General features: G+C 38.5%; 1 protein-coding gene across 8 annotated transcripts in view; it reads left to right on the top strand.

The window, feature by feature from the left end:
- LOC113066129 (histone-lysine N-methyltransferase 2C-like) overlaps positions 1 to 21,039 on the top strand; it is a 134,769-nt gene that overhangs the window by 64,378 nt on the left and 49,352 nt on the right. For 5 of the 8 annotated variants that reach the window (XM_026237796.1, XM_026237801.1, XM_026237798.1 and 2 more), the window contains exons 10-15: positions 2,627 to 2,741; positions 5,561 to 5,736; positions 7,472 to 7,620; positions 15,512 to 15,619; positions 15,741 to 16,567; positions 20,239 to 20,358. In XM_026237796.1, the coding sequence (XP_026093581.1) occupies positions 2,627 to 2,741; positions 5,561 to 5,736; positions 7,472 to 7,620; positions 15,512 to 15,619; positions 15,741 to 16,567; positions 20,239 to 20,358 (1,495 nt within the window). Of the gene's footprint in view, positions 1 to 2,626; positions 2,742 to 5,536; positions 5,737 to 7,471; positions 7,621 to 15,511; positions 15,620 to 15,740; positions 16,568 to 20,238; positions 20,359 to 21,039 lie in introns of those variants that run through there. The other 3 variants (XM_026237803.1, XM_026237800.1, XM_026237802.1) reach the window with 2 other exon arrangements.

Below are 21,039 nucleotides of genomic sequence, written 5' to 3'. Positions count from 1 at the left end.
CCAGCTCACCTGGACATTAATTACCTAACACAGTTGAGTAATTAAGTTCAGACCTCTTTCCCTCTGGTTTTCTTTTTCCCGTTTCTGTTTTACTGTATTTAAATCCACAAATGTTCAAATCCGTGCAGAGAATATGAAAGTGTATTCTATTTGAGCCTTTAAAAATATGTTGTTAAAATGTGTTAGTCATTGGCATATACTGCATGATCTCATTAGACATTTTCATTTTACTCTATGGGTTTTTACTTTCAGATTCATGTTTCCTTTGACAAACTAAGTTTATGAAAACCAAAGTTATTTTGCATTTGCAAGCCTCATTTTGTTGTTTTAATAGTTTGACAGTTGAGTTTCTATGTCAGTATCTATGCCATGGATGAAAACAAGACTATCCTTAGGGAATTTTGTTTTGAGCTGCTTTTTCATCCGAGCCACACACTAACTTTGACTTCTGGGAGATTCATTTCATCTGACGTTAGACACCTGTAATGTGTGTTCAAGCCTTTCTATATCTATATATTGTTCTGAGGAGACAGAATATGGTAGATCGCAGAACCTGGACCTCTTGAGGACAGTGGAGTAAAAATGCAGTGTAGTCAAAATGGATTGTGTTTTATTAACTCTGAATTCTCCACTGTGATGCGCTGCTTAGCTGAGAGAGTGATGCTGGGTATCAGATACAGTTGGGCTGGGAGAGGCAAAACATACATCCATCTCGATCAGGGAGTGTGAAAATGGCTGTAATGGCTGGGCAAAGTTGTAAATATCAGATGACATTCCCATTTCATTTGGATTTGCATTGGCTGAAAATATAGTCCTGGAAATTGGTAAATCTTCTGAACGTCACCCTCACCTCCTCTCAACTCTATAAATCTCACTTTCTTCCCTCTGATTTACCACTTCGACACATTTGGGCTCTGAAAAGCCAGAGTGAAAGTGTTATTGCTCATGGAGAGAATGTAATGGGGTGTATGTTTGCCTGAGTAAGTGTTGAATTAGGTTGTAATAAGGGGTGGCTGCGGTTAACAGTGTCTTTTTCAATGGCTGACACTGGTATCTTGACGGGAGATCAGTCGATATGTCATTAAACTAGTGTTCGACCAATATTGATTTTTTAATTTTTAACAAAAATGTGGACATTTAATCAACACTTCAGGAAAACTCGCTAAATTTACATTGTTTGGGCCAAACATTCTTTTAGATTTTGAAAAAACAATCTGACACAATGGGGAGATAACACCTCTGTTAATAAGCTTGATTAATTATCTATCCTAAGATGGTCTCTGAATGGATCAAGTTCATTTGATTAAGCACACTTATAAACTTGAATACCTTAATAACGATAGGAGATAGAAATGGAAGAGAGCTCATTAGTTAAACGACTGCTTTTGATGTTAATAGTGATTTATTGTTGCACATTTTGGCAGCCAATAAGCATGAAGCTTTTAATTTAAAGACACAAGTACCACACAGTAAAGACAACACGGATTCGACATTGACGAAGTTTGCAGGGCGCTTTTTTTCACATTTTTAAATGACAAATCTAGGTGCCGACATGTGGCAGTATAGAACTGAAAACTGATGGGGTGTAATATACTGTTTATTGTACTTTCACTGTATACATTTGGGACGGAGTAAGGACCATCTCCGTGATTGCTATAATTTGTGCAGTATTATTCCTTACTGACATTTAATTCAATTATAAATGTTAAATGCTTGAATCAGTATGATTATTAGGGGTGCACGATAAATATCGGCCGATAATTAATGTGCATCTCATCAGTAAAGCCAGTTCTCTAATCAGCGGTAAATTCCATCAGGTGCGTGATTTCACATAGAGCAGCTGTTACTACACAGAGCCTTTGTTAACTGACAAACTGCGCAAATCAATGCTGATATTTATAGTGCACCCCTAATGATTATTTTGCTTGAAAGTGTATTTTTAATCATTATATTCTTTACTGCTGGATGCATGACTCATCACAATTTCACTAACGTTTGGTGTGATACTAAAGTTACTGCTTATTAAAACTAATGATGATGTCATTGTGTAGTATTCTGATGCACCTATATCTTTATTTGTGCATCTTTGAAGTACATGATTGTAAGTGAATAAGCAGGGATTATGTTGCATTTATCTAGAACATGCATTGATGACATATTTGTAATGTGCATCTTATTTTTAATCTTTATCGTTAATCATTAAATGTACTGTATTGATAAGAAAAGTGATTTATATATGTAAAAATGTGTAAAATGTAATTCAGTGATTAACAGTGATTCATACAAAATCAACAGATTGAGTATCATACATTTATTTATTATAGATGTTATTACTAAGTAAAGCTAAAAGTTCAGAAATAGCCTGTCCACAACATACAGTAGCACATGGTTATCTGTCAGTCAGATGCAAGTCAAAGTTGTGTTCGTTACAGCAACAGTAGACTCTAAATCAAACAACGATTGTGCAAAACAACTTTCGTTATGTCGAGATCAGAAGATAATGAAGTCTTGATCCCTAGAAAACAAGACGGAAAAATCATAATCGATGGCCTCTTAGGACTTCTGTAGTATCTGGAATCCATCTTTATCTTTCTTCTTTTCTTTTCTTTTTTCGTCTGGTTTGTAGGAACCCAGGGGATGACAGCAAGATGCTGGTGTGTGACATGTGTGATAAAGGCTATCATACCTTCTGCCTGCAGCCCACTGTGGACACAATACCCACCAATGGCTGGAGGTGCAAGGTAAGCTTGAATTTGTGTATGGACCACAAAAAGCATTGTGACAGGGATGCTGGCCTGCTGTGAGTACAGTGACACAGTGCTTTCATTTCCACTTTGAGCCTGTAATGCACAACACACACCCACTTCTTTCTTTTTGGTGTGTTTCTGAAGAATGTGCTGGTTTTCTTCTCACCAGCATACTGTATATTCCCTCTGGAATAATGCTTGAGCTTGAATTAATAACCATGATGGATTCATTACCTCCAAAACACTTTAGTTGAATCATTCCTAATGTGCATGCTGTGCTAGGTTTTGATGCACTTCTCCTTGAAGACTGAGCTATGTGAGTGAGTTGTGGAGTTGATGTTCATCTTGACTATAGAAGTTTTGTATTTTTCCACATGCATTTTCTCCATAGGGATTTTAAGCTGTAAACCAAACCAGTTCATCCCCAGATAAATCAGAATATAACAAACTTTGATTTGAATCAAAAATATTTGACTTCAGTTGAATCAGAGGGTGTAGTACAAATCTCTTTGTCAAAGGCCCTATGAAGTGTCCTTTGATGCAGCAAATGGTCCATGAACCATCTTTGGGTGTGCCATCGAAGGGTGAGACCATGCCATACTTTTCTAAAATGTGTTTGTAGTCGTATTGTTAGTAGACCCCTAAATATCCTACTTATGTGAAAGAATAGAAAAGCTGAACCAAATTACACACAGATCCCTCTCAGACTGTCCCCATCCCTTTGTGGAGGCGGCCAAGAAGCCCCACCTGCCATCCAGGATTCAGACAAGGAGTTTGTCCATCATCAGAGGCTTGGAAAGGCTTGGATTTCTTGCTAAGGGTCTGTGGGTGGTTATTAGAGCTGATACTTGCCTCTCTTCAGCATGCTGAAATGCTGCTCTTGATGAGCTTGAAGTGCCTTTTATTAATGTATTTTGTTTAATTGACATGGAATTTTCTGGTGCTCTGCTCCCATTGAGTGTTGATGCAGACTGATGAACATGATTTTGAGGATTTATAGAGGCGTAATTATGTTGGAGCTCAATTCAAATTGATTTAAGACTATGAAGTTTGTAGTGCGTAATTGTTGTTAGGTTCAAGTGTCATTGTTCGGTTGTGAATTGTTGTCAAATATGAATTGAATTGTTGTTCTAAACAAGTTTTACATATTCGTTGAGAAAAATTCTTGCCTATATGAACAATGCAGTAGTATATTTTCAATACTGTTTACACCATTGTACAGATTATACAGTATATTTGTGTATTTGCTATCTTTTGGCATGACTGCTTTACTTTATATGGATTAATGCGAAAATACAGTGTGAGACGTCAAAAACGAATCAAGATGAGGAAGAAATGTTAGGCACAATGTGAGTTTTCTTTCTTTTTTTCTTTTTTAAGTTCTAAAGAAAATTAGAAAATAATCCAGTGAAATTAGTAAATGATACTGATGCAAAACTTTGGAACGGTAGTGTATTTATTTTAACCAGTCTATCTGTTTGAAAACCATAGGTTGATATTTCGCTGATATTTGGTATTTTTATATTATAATGAAGCTATTTATTTGTTAGGCACTTTTTTGCCAGCTTTTACGGTCAAGTTGCAAAATGTGTTTACATGACAAATAATATATATAAACGACCAGTGTTTGGAATAACGGCGTTTAAAAGAATGGTGTTAGGTAACGACGTTATTTTTTCAGTAATGGGGTAATCTAACTAATTAATTTTGTCGTCGTTACAATGCCGTTACCATTACTTGAAGTTAAATGCGGTGCGTTACTATTAATTTAATAAACTATGTAATCCGTACGCACCCCTGGCTCACACAGCGAGTGAGGAGGTGGGCTAATAACGAGATAAGCGATTATGATTGGCTAAGGCAGAGTCATGTGTTTCATGGTAGCCAATCAGAGGCAGTGTTTTTACACACATGCCGGCACACGCGCCAGCCGCGCCAAACACGCGCACACACACACGAACACACACGCAAAAGCTACACAGAGATTCACAGCAGCAGCAGAAATGGCGAGTCAGGAGCAATCCGATGAAAAGTTGGCATTTTCAAGGTGGAGATATAAGCACTACTTCAAATTCATTGTGGTCAAAGGCAAGAACGTGCATGTAATGTGTACATGTAATGTGTGACACACGCATCTACAAAGCTAGTGGCCAAAAACACTTTTCTTACAAAGATAATACTTGAAGTGCAGGATAAAACTGTCTGTCGACGTGCAATAAATATCAAAAGTTATCTACGAACACCTGTCTGTTCTACTCATTTTAACTGACTTGTGAAAACTTGAAAAAAAATTTGGCATATAGCAACTTTTTTTTTTTTTTTACAGTAACGCAAATAGTTACTTTCCCTGGTAACGAGTTACTTTTACTATAGAGTAATTCAGTTACTAACTCAAGTTACATTTTGGAACAAGTAGTAAGTAACTGTAACTAATTACTTTTTTTAAAGTTACATTCCCAACAACACATACGACACATAATCCGTTTACATACAGTAATACATAATATGATATTAATACAAACAAATACAAAGTGAGTTTTGAACAGAAACATTGTATTAATCTCACACTGTCATGTGTAGTTTTCACTCTGAAACAGACCTTGCATGGATCAGTTCACCTGAACCAGTATTACACATCCCAGATGGTGTCTCTTTTGTCACACAAGTGGGAGCGCTGTCCATTTATGATTTGATTGTTGTCATGTTACAGCATGTCACTTGACAGTGTTCTAAATATAGTGAATTTACTGTCATCATTTAGTGTAACCGTGCATTAGATGATGTCGTAGTGAGTTGTGTGTTGTGTTTTGCAGAACTGCCGAACGTGTGCTCAGTGTGGCGTGAAGCCTAACGGCCAGTGGTCAACTAATGGTGTAATGTGTGAAGGATGTCAACAGCAGCATGATTCAGCGCTGGTCTGCCTCATCTGTGGGCAGAATCAGGCCTCTGGCCACCCTCTGGACAGACACTCTTGCTGCACTTGTAAGAGGTAGGAAATGACCCCTTCAGCTATGACAATATCACACAGTCCCAAGTGTAAACGCTGCTATATGGGGAAGGGATGTTTCACAATATAGCTGTTACTATATTGTGTATTTTAGCATGTCTGTGTTGACCAACTAAAGCTATCTGTTTTATAACATTATTCGTACACTTGAACACTGACAGTATAGTCTGAGGTGTTGTTATCCAGTATTAGTGTGAAGTAACAGCGGATTGTTATCTGCATGCTTCAAAGACTATGAATAACCAATAGACAAATTCAGAGAGGTCTGCTTTAGGAAGTTAATTTCAGTTAATTTTCCCGACCGACAACCGTCGCTTGTTATCCGAACATTAACCGTTAACTGAGAAGATCTGAATATTAAATTAGTATTAAATAAATAACAGAGTGGACGAGTGTCTGTGAACCGCTAAAAGTTTCTGAGAACAAAGAAAAACTGAATAAAATAATATCAATAGAATGAATAGGGCTACGCTAAATATTTTTCACTTAAATAATTAATAAATTAATGAAGACATGCGCTGAGCGCCTTTTATACTTTAAAGAACCGCATGTTTTGTCTTCAGACAAAAATAAATAGCAGGCCTTTTTTCGTCCTGTGGGGGCATAGTCTTCAGTGCAGCCTGTTCTGTGAGAGAAAACACCGGTTTCTACAGCGTTGAGCTTTGTAGCCAATCACAGACATTTCTGATGATTTCATAAATGCAATGGCAAATCAGAGGTGTATTTCCTCACTGCTCATAAAGAGTTTTGTTCAGTGTTTCTGAGTTGTGCATGCTTGCGAATCCTCTCATTAGAACAAACAAAATGTACACACAATGTAAATAAGAGGTTTATTGAGCAGTAGTTTAGACCAGGGATCCTCAAATCTGGCCAACAAGATCCACTTTCCTGTAAAGTTTAGCTCTGATCCTAATCAAACCCACCTGAGCATGCTAATCAATGTCTTCAGGATCGTAAGAGAAAATCACAGGGAGGTGAGTTTGATCAGGGTTGGAGCCAAACTCTGCAGAGCATTGGCCCGCCAGGGTAAGATTTGAGGAACCCTGGTTTAGACCTTAATTGAATATAACAGAACTTGGTGAGATAGCGAAGAACAGAGTTGAGTGACAGCTTTTTAATGATTAAAAGGATGAGCGCTCTGTGTGCGCTTTCTATGATATAACCCATTCAGAATTTAAATACATTCACTCACGGATTCACTCTATGATAACCATTTATCCAATATTGCCTTTATTAATGGCTTACAGATAATGACAGTTTCCTGTCAGATTTCCCAAATACTTCCTCCATCTGCCATTGGCTGGCCAAATAGACAGTCCAGCCTCAATGTCACAGCATTGGTCAAACCAGAAGTTTAGGCTGTGGTGGGACAGATTAGACTATGTCCGGAGTCTAGGTTATTAATGGAAAACACTGCAGCACTCATGGCGTAAGGTGCTTAAAAAACAAAAACTGATTTCTGAAGTGAACGTTATCTGTGTACAAAATGTACATATCTGGATGCAAGAACTATAGCTCAAATAGTACCTTGTGCTACATGTTTCTACTTTAGGTGCTGTACATACAATAGAGCTTTAATTTGTGTTAACACTAGAAATTCATTTATTGTTCAGGTTAACAATTAGTATTAGCGTAAATAAAACAATGTTAGGTTCAGGCAAAAGCTGTTACTTTGATTAGTGCATTGATGGTTGTTTATTGTGTGTTTCTCTCTCAGATGGGTTCATGTGGACTGTGACAGGCAGGAGGGTGCTGACCCTGACACCCAGATGCAGGATGGGTACACCTGTAGAGTGTGTAAGCATGTGGAGGAGGAGAGCAGGCACAATCAGCAGGCTTCATTCACTGACCCAGAGCCAGCCGAGGGTGAGTACACCTCTCTCAGCACATGATACGCTTCTGATGGGTTTGTTATCCATGCGGTTGGCAGTATTGTAGAGTTCTGGAGGCTGGACATACTGTGCCACACGAAGACCCTGTTTACACCTGTATCTGTGTCCGGTGGTCAGCTGGGACAGATTGCTTTAACCTGAATATTAAATTCATCTACTGTCACCACCTGTTATCAGATTTCAAAGAGACGATCTTAATTACAGTATTGATATAGATAATTGATGTAGATAATAAATGTTTAAAAATCTACTCTCCATGTAAGTTTTTAGCTTTTCCTGCTATGTCGAGGTTTATTTTTGCTGTTTACTTTGACTGCTGTTGTTATTGTTCAGTTTTAAGATGCTGTTTGCCAGTTCTTGTGACGTTAAGCACTCTTCATGACTGTTACAGAGAGTGTTGCATTGAGTGTGACAGAGATGTAATGCTCAAGCTTCTCTGCTGTCACAGATTGTAATTACAGTGTGTTTGTCAGTTCAGCCAGAGACCTGAGCGTGTGAGCAGGTTGTGAAACGCCACCCCCACACCTTAATACATCTTTCATAATTTGCCCTAAATGAGCGTTTGCATTTTTTAGTGTCATGTAGGGACCACATTCTCCCCCCCTAGAACAATGTGAAGTCAGCATGAATGGACAATAACCTTGTTTACAATTTATATTTTATTCAAAGGGGAAAAAGTGCTTGTCATTGTGATTTTGACGGTCCACCTATCCACTTATTTTGTCAATTCACTTTTTCTTATTCTTTTTCACCTGGCAATAAATCACATTACAGAAGTAAAATTGTTTGCAGATGCCATTTCATGTAGACTTTATGGCCAGTTTTTGAGTCCCTCATGGACAATTTAGTAAGGGATATTTATTTTACTTTTTGTTGCACACTAGAAATCTCTCTAAAAACTGAAAGCGAAGAAATAAATGAATCACCTATGAGCTTCCTGTGCTCGGAATCCCAGCTGGTGACTTATCATCAAGACCCTGGAAGCTAAAAGCAAATCTTATTTTCTTTGGGCCCTTTATTAGGAATTGTAATGAGAATGGCCTCTTCCTGTACCTGATGGCTAAGAACTGAATTTCCTGTGTGCCTTTGCAGTGGTTACAACTGCAGCTTATTACCAATTTTTTTGTTTTCTTCATGTGGGCCTGTGGTGGGGAGTTGATATATGTTGGCATGTGGTTGGCAGAAAAGGATACAATCAGTCCCGGCTGTAAGGGCTCTTTGTAAAGCCAGTCATGCCATCAGCAATGCACTGGGCCACTGCCAGCAGCTAGAGGAAGCAATCATCCCATTGTTGGGACCCCCAGAGAGACAGCTCTAATCAAGTCAGAGACGCCCACCTGTTAACCAACCCTACCACACCCCCACTTCCTGAGAAACACACTGAGTGCACACATGCACACGTACATACTAGGGTTGTCACAACAACAGAATTTTCACAGCTTAGCATTTCTAGTGAAATTAAACAACTTCTTTTTACTGTTACTGGAGACTATAATTATTATAGTTTACTTAACAGGTATATACTAGGGCTGGGCAATATATATCTCAATATTGTCACAATTTTTACGACATTCTATAAATATCTCGATATGTTTGCATTTGCATTAAAAAATAATAATAATCATTTCTACCCCTTAAAAAAAAAAAAAATAGATTAAACAGCTGATTTAAGCAGTTCTTCAGTCTAGACCAAGTGATCACTTACTGCTTTTTATTAAATGAACACATGTAGGCCTATATTTAACTGAAGTAGTGCAAAACAAGTACAGAAAGTGCATTCTGTCACCTTTTTTTAGTGCATGCAATTCACAATTTATACTATGCAAATGGGGTATTTTACAAGTCTGTCAACTGTCTGCGATTTCAAGAGAAGCTCTGTGGCATGAGACTCTTCCCACTGACACTATAAACCCTGTTAGATGGGGAGCTAGTTGCTGAAGCACATAGCTATTTCTTTATATATATATATATATATATATATATATATATATATATATATATATATATATATATATACAGTAGAGACCAAAAGTTTGGACACACCTTCTCATTCAAAGAGTTTTCTTTATTTTCATGACTATGAAAATTGTAGAGTCACACTGAAGGCATCAAAGGCTATTTGACCAAGAAGGAGAGTGATTGGGTGCTGCGCCAGATGACCTGGCCTCCACAGTCACTGGACCTGAACCCAATCGAGATGGTTTAGGGGTGAGCTGGACCGCAGAAAGAAGGCAAAAGGGCCAACAAGTGCTTTACACTGATAAATATAACAGTGAAATTTCCTAATAGTAATTCCAATTGGCCATAGTCTATGGTTCTCTATTCAAACATCAGCGGTCGAGTAAATGCAGTTTACTGAGTTTACTTTGCATTTACAGTCACAAACAATACAGTCGATATCTCATGACAGAACACAGACAGGCTAAACGATGCTTTCATTTAGATCGCTAAACTCCAGCTTGTTAGTGTTTTCAGATCATCGTCGGCGGCGCTTCCGCTATGAGAAGTAAGCACGTGCGCATGGTTGCCAGTTTGCTAAAAAAAAACAAGCAAACACTGGGCAGAACATGTATCTTTGTAACAGCGAAGCTCTGATTCGGGGATTTAAATTCTTGTCATCTGGTAACCGCTCTCATGAACGCTCTCCTAGTAGAGGCGCATAAATCAGTCCGCAGTTACATGTTTCTTTTTTGGGCGTTCTTTTGGGCAAGTATGCTTGAATTTTTTTAATATTCGCTATTCCCTTTCTTTGTCAAAATTATTCCGATATTATCGCTAATATTCGATATATCGCCCAGCCATAGTACATACTAGTATTTTTTTTTTGTCTCTGCTGGCTTGAATATATTGTCTGGACTTAAATACTTTACAAAAACGAAACTTATATACCTTATATAAGTTAATGTGGAGTTAAAATAGTAGTGTTCTTTTTTTCTTTTTCAACAAGTAGTTAATCAATTCTGTATTAACTGCAGTTGTGGATCATAGTTTACTCTAGTAAAAAAAAAAAAAAAAACTTGTTAAAAAAACGCAATTAAAAAAACGTTGGTTTCTAAGACATAAGGTGTTTTTCGACCTGTGCCAAATAACACAAGTTCAATAAATAAAAACGTAATACTGTGTTATATTTTAGATTAAAAAAATTCATATTAATAATAGTAATAATAAAAACAAATTAAAAGGATGGTTCACCAAAAATTAAAAAGAAAAAAAGAAATCTTTCTAAAGCTAAGTTTTTTAATTTCTGTTTGATGATTTTTTCCATTTAACACAATAATGACAAAAGTGAAAGTGAAAGTGACGTGACATTCAGCCAAGTATGGTGACCCATACTCAGAATTTGTGCTCTGCATTTAACCCATCCGAAGTGCACACACACAGAGCAGTGAACACACACACAGAGCAGTGAACACACACACACACACACACTGTGAACACACACCCGGTGCAGTGGGCAGCCATTTATGCTGCGGCTCCCGGGGAGCAGTTGGGGGTTCGATGCCTTGCTCAAGGGCACCTAAGTCGTGGTATTGAAGGTGGAGAGAGAACTGTACATGCACTCCCCCCACCCACAATTCCTGCCAGCCGGGACTCGAACTCACAACCATTCGATTGGCCATTAGGCCACGACTTCCCTAACTTCCCTGACTTTGAGTTGATCAGTACATAAAATCATTCTGTCAGTGTGAAAAAGCTATACCTGTATACTATACAGTGTGAGGGGCTTAATAAGCATGCAAATTCATTTATTGAAAAGCTGAAAAACAGCGGTTACAATGGTAAACAAAACAGTGCTGTGCAACTTTCTTGTCACAGAGAAGTCAAACAGTATTTCCATGTTTTCAAACAAATTTACATTTATGTTCTCTGTAGGGTATATTATCAAACACCACCAGGTTTCTTCGCAGTGCAGTGGAGTTTTGGGTTGTAAAGCTCTCTGTGCTATTGGCGACATGCGAATGTTTGTGTCAGTCTGAACAGATGCATTAATAGCTGTTCATTCAAATTTTATCACACACAATTTTTGCACTTTTCTCTGTGTGAAGGGGACATATGACAGATTTTGTTGCTGTTAATGTTATTTAAATGTGAGCTTGGCAGCCGTTTATTGAAAATTTTCCCTATTAAATTATATAGTCTTGCATTCTTAATGCTCGCCATTCACATAGCCCTGCATGTGCTGTGGGTGTCTGAAAAGAGTTCATTTGGAGTGTTCATATACAATAAATAATAATCTAGTGTTGCCCAATTTGCCCAGAAGCGATTGGGTCATTCATGACAATTTAAAATCCATGAATGTGGTAATGAGAATATGCAGTTTCTGGCAAGTCCAACAATTAATGAGGCTTCACTTCATGTCTTAATCCATTTACGTCTGGTAAATATCGACCCATCGACTAATTGGGTACTTTTGTGGATGACTGGTTGACTATTAAAAAGGGGTAATCTTGTAGAGCCTAGTGTTGTTTTGACATTAATAGAGTAACAGTAATTTTGACATCTTTATTACATTTATAGATAGGTAATTATAGAAGCTCTTTGGGCTTATGGCCAAATGTTAGAGGAAGGGGGTATTTTCCCAACGGTGCAGTAAAATGACTCCTCCACCAATCTAAAGGTTTTTTGTTGCCATGGATGCGTGATGCCATCAGTGATTCATCCTGACAAGAACCACAGTCACGCTTACTCACATGACCCAGTGCACAAACAACACAATCACCTGAGCTGCTGCACAGATGGCTGATTGTAGCTGCTGCATAGCTGCTTTGAGATCTGCTTCTATCATGATGTTATGAAGTGTTAATCTGTTAGGCTGGAGGCTAGAGCCTGTCTGATGTCATACCCACACTGGGGATGGTAAATCCTTTAAGTTTATCTGCTTTGCTCCCAGGCTGTGTGCAGCGCTGCCAGTTGACACTGTCAGGTGAGTATTGATGAGTGAAGTCAGTGTCGAGAGCTTATGGGAGTTTGCAAACCCTGAGGCGCACCCGATCAGCAATAATAGATGTTTGAAACCCAGCATCGGTGTGCAGAGTTAGTCAGAGAGCATACTTGCTCTGCTCTCTGGAGTAGGAATGTGTCAGTATCTTGTTTTGAACCCCTCTTCTTCCTTGTCGGTCTATTCGGACTGCAGTCATTGCATATCAATGCTTCGTGACCTCAGTGGCCTTTCCTCTTGTTTGAACTCTAGATGTCCACCGAGGTACCCTGAGGCCTGTTTACATGCTGCCTCTACTGGGCAGCCCAACAAGTCTAAACTTTTTTGAGGGCCACAATATAGAACAGCGTTGTGTTGTGTTGTTTTAAGTCTGTCACCATATAAAAAAATATATATATATTAATGTCGATAGCATGTTATTACAACATATATAATAATATTGTAAATAATCCATCTCCTGCTACGGGTTAGACTCCCCAATCTGCAGTCAGGGATTCAATTCTCTTTCCTCCACTTTCTGTATTTTAAGTGTAAAAAAAAAAATATATATATATTCCACATTCAAAATACCAAAATATTAAATTCTTTGAATATTGTAATAATATTATAATCTCACCTGCAATAATCATAGTGAAAATCGTGGAATGAAATGATCACAGTTAATGCATGCATATAATTCAACAGTGCAACTGTTTGATTTAAGGGCCACTTTCCTTGAGGTTAGCTCCAACATTGATCAAATTCACCTGCCTGTAACTTGATGATTAGCTTGTTCAGATGTGTTTGAATAGGGTTGGAACTAAACTCTTCAGGAATGTTGATAAGTCAAGGTATAGTATGACTCGTCAAATCATGTGGCTTGTTGAGGAAAAGTCATTTTAGGTGTGCAATAAGCGATTACAACAAGATTACAACACCTTATCAAAATTATCAATTTTCACACACAACATATCTGACATCTTTCCATTTTTTTTATTATTTTAACTGCAGGAGACACAAGGGGCTTTCATTTTGCATCTATGTAGGTATGTAGATTGTTAGGTGTAGGTTGTGCAGTCTGGGGGAGGAGAAGATTACTCTCTAGACTGTGACTTGTCCGCCTGGGTTAAAAATAGCTAGGAGCTCTAAACCAATGAGGTTTTCATCTTCCCTGCGCTGCTAGTGGATTGTAAGTGTAGAGACGTTATCAGGACACCGCAACCAACCTCACTACTCTTTAGCACTCTGAATGATGTCCTGAGTCTTTGACGGCTCTACACGTTTCTTACACCTCAGGTTAGATTCAGATGAAGGGTTTACATTGTCAACGCAAGGTGGTCATATAAAACAGGATTTTCTTGCTGTTTTAAAATAAAGTAGTTTGATATGCTATGTAATAAAATACTATATCATTCATTTTAAGCTCCTCCCCAGGCAATTAATATTCAGAAATTGCCATGTCTGTGACATCACAGCCATGAGCACATTACAACATTTATTCATATTTCTTCAAATCGGCTAAGCAATAGTGTGCCATGGTCCGTTTTTTTTTTTTTTTTCTGTTGTTGGAATCCAGTAAATAAATACATAAAACAACTAATAAAAAAAAAACATAATTATGGTTTTGTTTTAGCAGGTTCTCATTCAGTCAATCTAGAGCTTATCCATTTTGTTCATTGTTTTGGAAATGTATATTTTGACGTTTGACTTCCTGCATTATGTAGGCGTCAGAACACTGTTTGTTTTTGCTCTAACAGTTATTCTGGAGTGATTAATGAAGAGTGCAGAGCATGGCTCGTGTTTGTTTATTCATTTCTGTGTGCCCTGTAAGAGACAATCTCAGCAGTGTCTTACAAGAGCAGGGCTTGTAAATATGTTGTCATGGGGATGACTGGCACAATGGACTGAAGTATTCCTGTTCCCTGTTCAGAGTGAGGGAAGCGTAAATGTATGGTGGAGGAGGGGGCAAACACAGCACTCTTCAATTCGATATGTAAGATATATATAGAAAATCCAGATTATTAATAGTAGAACATAAGATGTCAATTTTATAATTGCTCTTTTACTTCTCTGAGGAATCATGCTATTTATGCGATTTAGGATTGGAAAATAGTTGGTTCAAATAATCTGACTAATGGAGTGAGTGGTCACTTTGAATATACTGTAACTGTAATTTTCATCTTCTGTTTCAACATCTGTCCAGATGCCTGATTTTGGTTGGGATGAAGTTGTTGAAGGACTCTCCGAATATAAGTGGTGTCTAAATGGTTGCTGGTTTGATCTCTGTAAAGGGCAGGATATGAACAATCATTGTTTTGAGGAATACACTGAACCCCAGGTTGCATCAGGACAGTTGAACATGTTATAAGATAGCACTGTGGTTCTGTGGCACAAGTCACATAAAAGTCTCCTAAAAAGTTAACTGACTATATATATATATACATATATATATATATATATATATATATATATATATATATATATATATATACACACACACACACACACACTTATGTATGCATGGAGAATAAGATTCTAGGCTTTCATTATTATTTTGAACAGTTTACCAACTGGTGGTCAAGTGTTCTGTCAGATTCTCTGGTGCATGTTGTGATGCAGTTTGAGCAAAGATAATTGGAGTCCTGACAACCAGACACAAGCAATTTATTTTAATTCAGGAAAACAGAGAGTCAATGACAATTGTGTCCAAGATAAATACAATTTTCAACCAAAAATGTAATTGGTGTGACGTCTTGAATACATGTGAATGTACACATTTTTCATTTTTACATATATATCATGTCACTTTAAGTATGAATTGAAGTATTTTTGAATAAATAGGAAAAAAAAAAGAATGTCATTTCATTGGTCCTTGTGGATGTTCAGAATAGTAAATAGTTAGCCAGTTGTTTCCTTGTGCAACTCAACATTTCTCTTTCCTATCCAGATATCTTCATGGCTGTTGAGGAAGTAAATGAGGCTGAGGAGGAAGTGCTGTTGGAGCCAGAGGCCAGTACTAGTCCACTTCCTTCAGTGCCAGAAGAGTTCCTGTCATGTAAGTTTTTCTTTACTCAGATAATCTTGTACATAACATGTGCGTAATGATTTGTAGTAAGGGTTTTTTCTAGTCACAAACGCCTTGGAAGTGTTGTTATTTTATTATTTTTTTTATGCAGCTGCTGAACCTGCCCAAGAGATCCAGGTGACTGTCACTCTGACAGAGGGTTCCGAGCCTCCTCCGTGCGCCTCCACTTTAGTGGGTGTACCCTCCCTCTCCTTTCAGGCCTCTTCCACAAATGAAGACCATAATCAGGAGCACAGTTTCATTGGTGCTTTGGAAATGGGGAAGGAAACGGAGGATAAACTGCCTGATACTACAGAGGATGAACCTGAAGCAGATGTTTCAAAAGCTCTTCCTGCTTTGCCTACCAAAGAAACTTCCCCCAAACACTCTCGAGCACAAGAGGAAGAACCCATGGATGTCTGTCCCTCAGACCCCTCCAGTATGAAGGATAAAAGAATGACGAATGTCCCTGAAGCCCAGAGTGTTGTTGAAGAAGTTGGGCAGGAACAGCAGCAAGACAACCAACAGAACGAAGAGGAGAAGGTGGCAGATCCTGAGGTCACCTGTATTTTACCTGAGCCGGATAGTGTCCCACTGGTTGCTGAGTGCAGTCCTACCGTGGAGATGGACACTACACCAGCCAGCGACCACAGTTTCTCCAGTTTCAGCTCTCCCATTGAGGATAAGGGCCTCATCTTGAAGCATTCCCCGGGTCTGTCCTCAGAGGGCTCAACCAAGTTGACCCAGTCCCCATTTTCCACTGGAGCCTCACCGAGGGAGACATCCCAAAGCCAGACACCTACCCATGGCCTGAATCCGTCTGGATACAGCCCCAGTGTTTCCAACACCACCTTCTTCCCCCTTACACCCAAGATAGGTATGGGAAAGCCAGCCATCTCAAAGAGGAAGTTCTCTCCAGGAAGGCCAAGGGTAAAGCAGGTAAAACTCTTGGTTTTTGGGCTTCCTTTCTCGCTTCTTGGCTCCTGGTTTCCCCTCGATCTCTTTTGGACACTGATTCTGTCTATGATCCACAGTTTTTAGCCACACAGTAATTACTCCTTTGCTCTCCATGTTCCTTCATCACATTGATTAGTGCCAGAGCGTAGCGTGTATTAATTAACATGGAAAGGCTCTTACTGTGCTGTCTCTGGCTCCATCTCTGCTTCGCTCACTCATTCTTTTTCCTACTCTCTCTCCTGCCTCCCCCCCCACCCCACCCCTGCCTTTCTCAAATACATCACTCACAGTATCCCAGGAGAGAGGGGGCTGGGAGTTGGCTCCAGAGCCAGGGGTTTATGCTAGTGGAACATAAAGGAGTCTTTTTGGAGGTGTGTAATTCGGATAACTGCTCACTGAGCTGGAAAGCACAGCACAAACCCATTTCCTCTTTGAGCTCTGGAGCAGGGGGGATACTGAAAACTCCTTTCTAGTGCCTTCTAACTTGTCATAAGTTTAAATTGATACTGGCATTGCGTTGTCTTTGTGCCCAGTAGAGTAAACTTCAAAGTACAATTAATTTAAGCATTCTTCTAGACAAAGATTAGTGTGCTCTGCTGGTGTTCACCTTGGCATCTCACTTTGGGAATACTTTCATCATCATTGATCTGATTGGCAGATCATACCGCAGCTCCCAGCAGGGCTTATGCACGATTATAAAGTTTATGTGAATATGCTAATGCTGGTGTGTACATAAGAGCCAAGTTACTGTACATAAGAGTTAGTCCACCCAGAAATGAGAATTCTGTCATCGGTTGCTTAACCTCATATCGTTCCAAACCCTTAAAACTTTAATTCATCTTCTAAACACAAATAAAGGTACTTTTAATTATAGATTTATTTTTTGAATGAAGAAAGATTTCTCTTCTTCTATTCCATGCAACCACAACTTTGATGTCTGAAAGTGTTCTTAAAGACATAGAATTTAAGCAGTTTCCTCCAAATTCCTCTGTCTCTTGTGAGGAGCAGATTCAGTTTAGGCATTTTGACGCAAATACATAGACCATGACAAATATGGTAAACGGAATATCATTCGTTCTTGCAAGTTTGCAAGTTTATTTTAATCATGAGGCATGTATAGATCGACCCATATTATACCTGTATTCACATAGAGTTGATGTTTTCATGTGTTGCGTGATATCTCTGCGCCGAAGTAGCAGTGCTTCGCCTAAGCAGCAGTGCTTCGCCTGTGCTTCCCCATAATATAGTCCCAAGTCAATATCTGCCTAGGAAATCGCCTAGTGTTAATCTGGATCGCTATTTGTACTCGTTGTGAATACGCAGGCCACAAGAAGTAATTAGGTGGGTTTTTTAAAAAATTTTGATCACTTTTACTCAGGCCATGCTAGCTGGCAACAAAGGATTCCATTCATTGTGCTAAGCTAAGCTAACGCCGACCCAGTCAAACTAAAACAATGCATGCACTGACACAAAAATGCATTTGCCCACCTATCTAAATGTAGGAAATAATGTGAATAAGTCCTATTTCAAAAAACGGTGGAGTGTTCCTTTAATGAAAACCTAAATGAAATCTGTTTTTCATATAAATAGATTGGTCTTTACTAGGTATAGACTGGGGCATTCAAGACTTACCCATGGGTTTTTATTAACAGGCGAAGTTCCTCTTTTATGTCTTTCATGTAAAGTTCTTTTGACTATCAAGCATATTTTACTGAATTGTAATTTTTATGATGCTGCTAGAAAACGCTTTTATTCAGAAACATGCTTGCATGGAATATTTGAAAATGTACCACCTAAATGTATTTTAGATTTTCTATCTTATGTTAAGTTGAAATGTTTTATATAATGTAAATCTTATGGATGATACTGAACATTTTTGCCATGTAAATAGCCATGATGCTAACATGGTGTAAAAAAAACTTAATAAACAAACAAACATATAAATAGATTGTGTGTCTTCCAAAAAAAAAGTGGATTAAACCACTTGATTCATATGGATATTAAAAATATCATATGTTTTTAGTTTCTATGGCTCTGGTTGTTTTTCTCTCTGGAGTGTGAACCATCTGGATACCTCAGTGTAATTTGATTTGGCTCCAACTGACATTTCTGGTTTGATGTGTATAAGTGCGTTCATGTGTAGGTACACCCCCAGTGTTATTGTGTGTGTATATTAGAGAGATTTAGTTTTATTTGGTTTTGTTGTGCAAATGAAGTAACTCCCGCTGACTCTCTTCAGAGACGTTCAGGCATGATTTAGGCTCTAAATTTAGTAGATATTACAGGGATTTGCTTGAGTTTTCATTTCGAGATATGTATCTCTTGTTAAAGTATCTCTTGGATGCCTACCTAATAAGATAAAAGTGTTCGCCTCTCATTTATTTTATATTTATACCATATTTGTACATTTTGAAAAGCCTCAAGGGCTGGAAATTCAATACAAAGACATGCTTCTTCCTCAAAATGCTCTTACTGAACTAACATTGCATGGCTGTCAATAATAATTTTTTTGTCATTGTTTTGTCAGATTTTATCATTTTATTTATTTATTTGTGGTGTCTTTATTTACTGACATGTTGGCATGATGATATGTTTGTTTCTAAGCTGCCTTCCTCCACTCACTTTAACTCATGTTTCAGGAGAGCTTTTCTTTTCTTTTCCTTTCTTTCTTTTTAATCCTTGATAACAGTTCGTGGGTCTTGTGTCTAAGGAATGGTCATTTGTTCTGTTTTATTGGGAAGCAATGTTCTGAGCTCAATACAAGTTGTGCCCAATTCACATCAAGAATTTGTTGATTACCACAGAAAATAATGTTAGATAAAAATGATGATGGAAATGGTATACAATGTCTGCTTTGCCCAGCTAAAAAAGTTCATATTTTAAATTTTGCAATATTGTGGGTCAGTATTATTGTGTCTGGTAATCATCAGTGTATCACACTGCTGTCCGCTGACATTACGTTGTATTGGAGCTCAGACATTCATGTAAAGTAGTAGTTTGGGACAAAATGATACATGACAGGGAAAACAACACAAGCAAAAAAACAACCGGCCCGTAGCTGTTATTTATAATTTATAATTTAGAAATTATTTTCATTTTGTAAAACTAAAATAAAGGCCTTGCGGTGATTGTTATGCATTGTAATTATACTGACTAACACTCATTAGCTCGGTAAACAGGCTAAATGCTCCCCATGACGCTCTGTGTTTGATCAAATTCTCTGTTTATCTCAAAGAACTGCTTGTTATCATGCTGACACGATCACACTTGTTTTGTACAAACAAATAAGCATGGATGTTTTCATGGAGGCGTAATGACGCTTTAAAATGAGGATCCTCGTGTGTTTTCTTTGTAAGCTAATTTAGCAGACTTCCCATCAAATTGAAACTCACTCAAAGCAAATACTAACTATTGGTTTTCTTAAGACACGCAAAATAATTATGCAATGTCACTGTCATGTTTCAGGGTTTTGTCCCAAACTTCATATATCATTGTGTACTGGCTTGATATGATGCATTTGTGTAGATGTATTGCATTCATTTGACATGCTGTGTTCTTGTTGATGGCTTTCACATTTATTTTGCTGCATTTTGTCACCCCTTATCATCAATATACCCTCCCCCCTCCGTCTCTTCTCCGCCGCTTTACCTCAGGGTGCATGGAGTAACCGTAGCGCAATGAGCTCGCCCTCCTGGTCTCCAGAGCGCTCGGACGCCTGGGACAGCCCTAAGACCAGGCCGATGCACGGGCTGCCCATCTGGACCATGAGATTGGTAAATGAGGGGAGGGTGTTGAAGGGTTTGAGCCCTGAAGGGGACTGAGCTTTTAAGATGAAGATCCATTGCATATTTCCATGTTCACATTGTGCATTAATATAATAAATGTTTGAGATGATAGCATGTTCATATAACAAACCCTGCACATCTCTACAAAACCATGTGCATGAGTTGCATCCTTTCCACTGCAGCAGTATCTCACCAGAATTACTGTTCTTCTCTGTGGCCGCACTTGAGCAGATTTAGAGGAGTGCCTGCCTTAACCCTCGTCTATTTTTTCCCTCTCCATAATTCATTTTTGCACAAATTAGACTCAGACTGTAAGGGCGACGGAGTACGCCAAGCTTCCTTAGGCAATCTCTCTAAATGGAGTTGACATCTCCTGTCTGAGTAGTGCTGCTTGGCTACAGTGAGGTAATTACCTGGGAGGAAGTGGGAATTGGGCCAGAGCTTCAGCCTCGATGCAAACGCAATGTGACACCTTCAGAAGAAGGGCGAGTTGGCAGAAGCCTGGCCTGAAATGTGATCTGTATGTCAGTGTAGTGTTCAGGGAATTTGGCTGAACCTCAGAGGGTCAGATCTTGGGATGGACGGATGAGTTTTTATCACAAACACAGATGCAACGGGTTTGGTGCCTTCCAGAAAGTTTTCCACCATGTCAAGCTAGGGTATAGTTAG

The sequence above is a fragment of the Carassius auratus genome, chromosome 49, assembly GCF_003368295.1.
Source record: "Carassius auratus strain Wakin chromosome 49, ASM336829v1, whole genome shotgun sequence".
Taxonomy (NCBI): Eukaryota; Metazoa; Chordata; class Actinopteri; order Cypriniformes; family Cyprinidae; genus Carassius; species Carassius auratus.
This window is presented reverse-complemented; position numbering and strand designations above follow the sequence as displayed.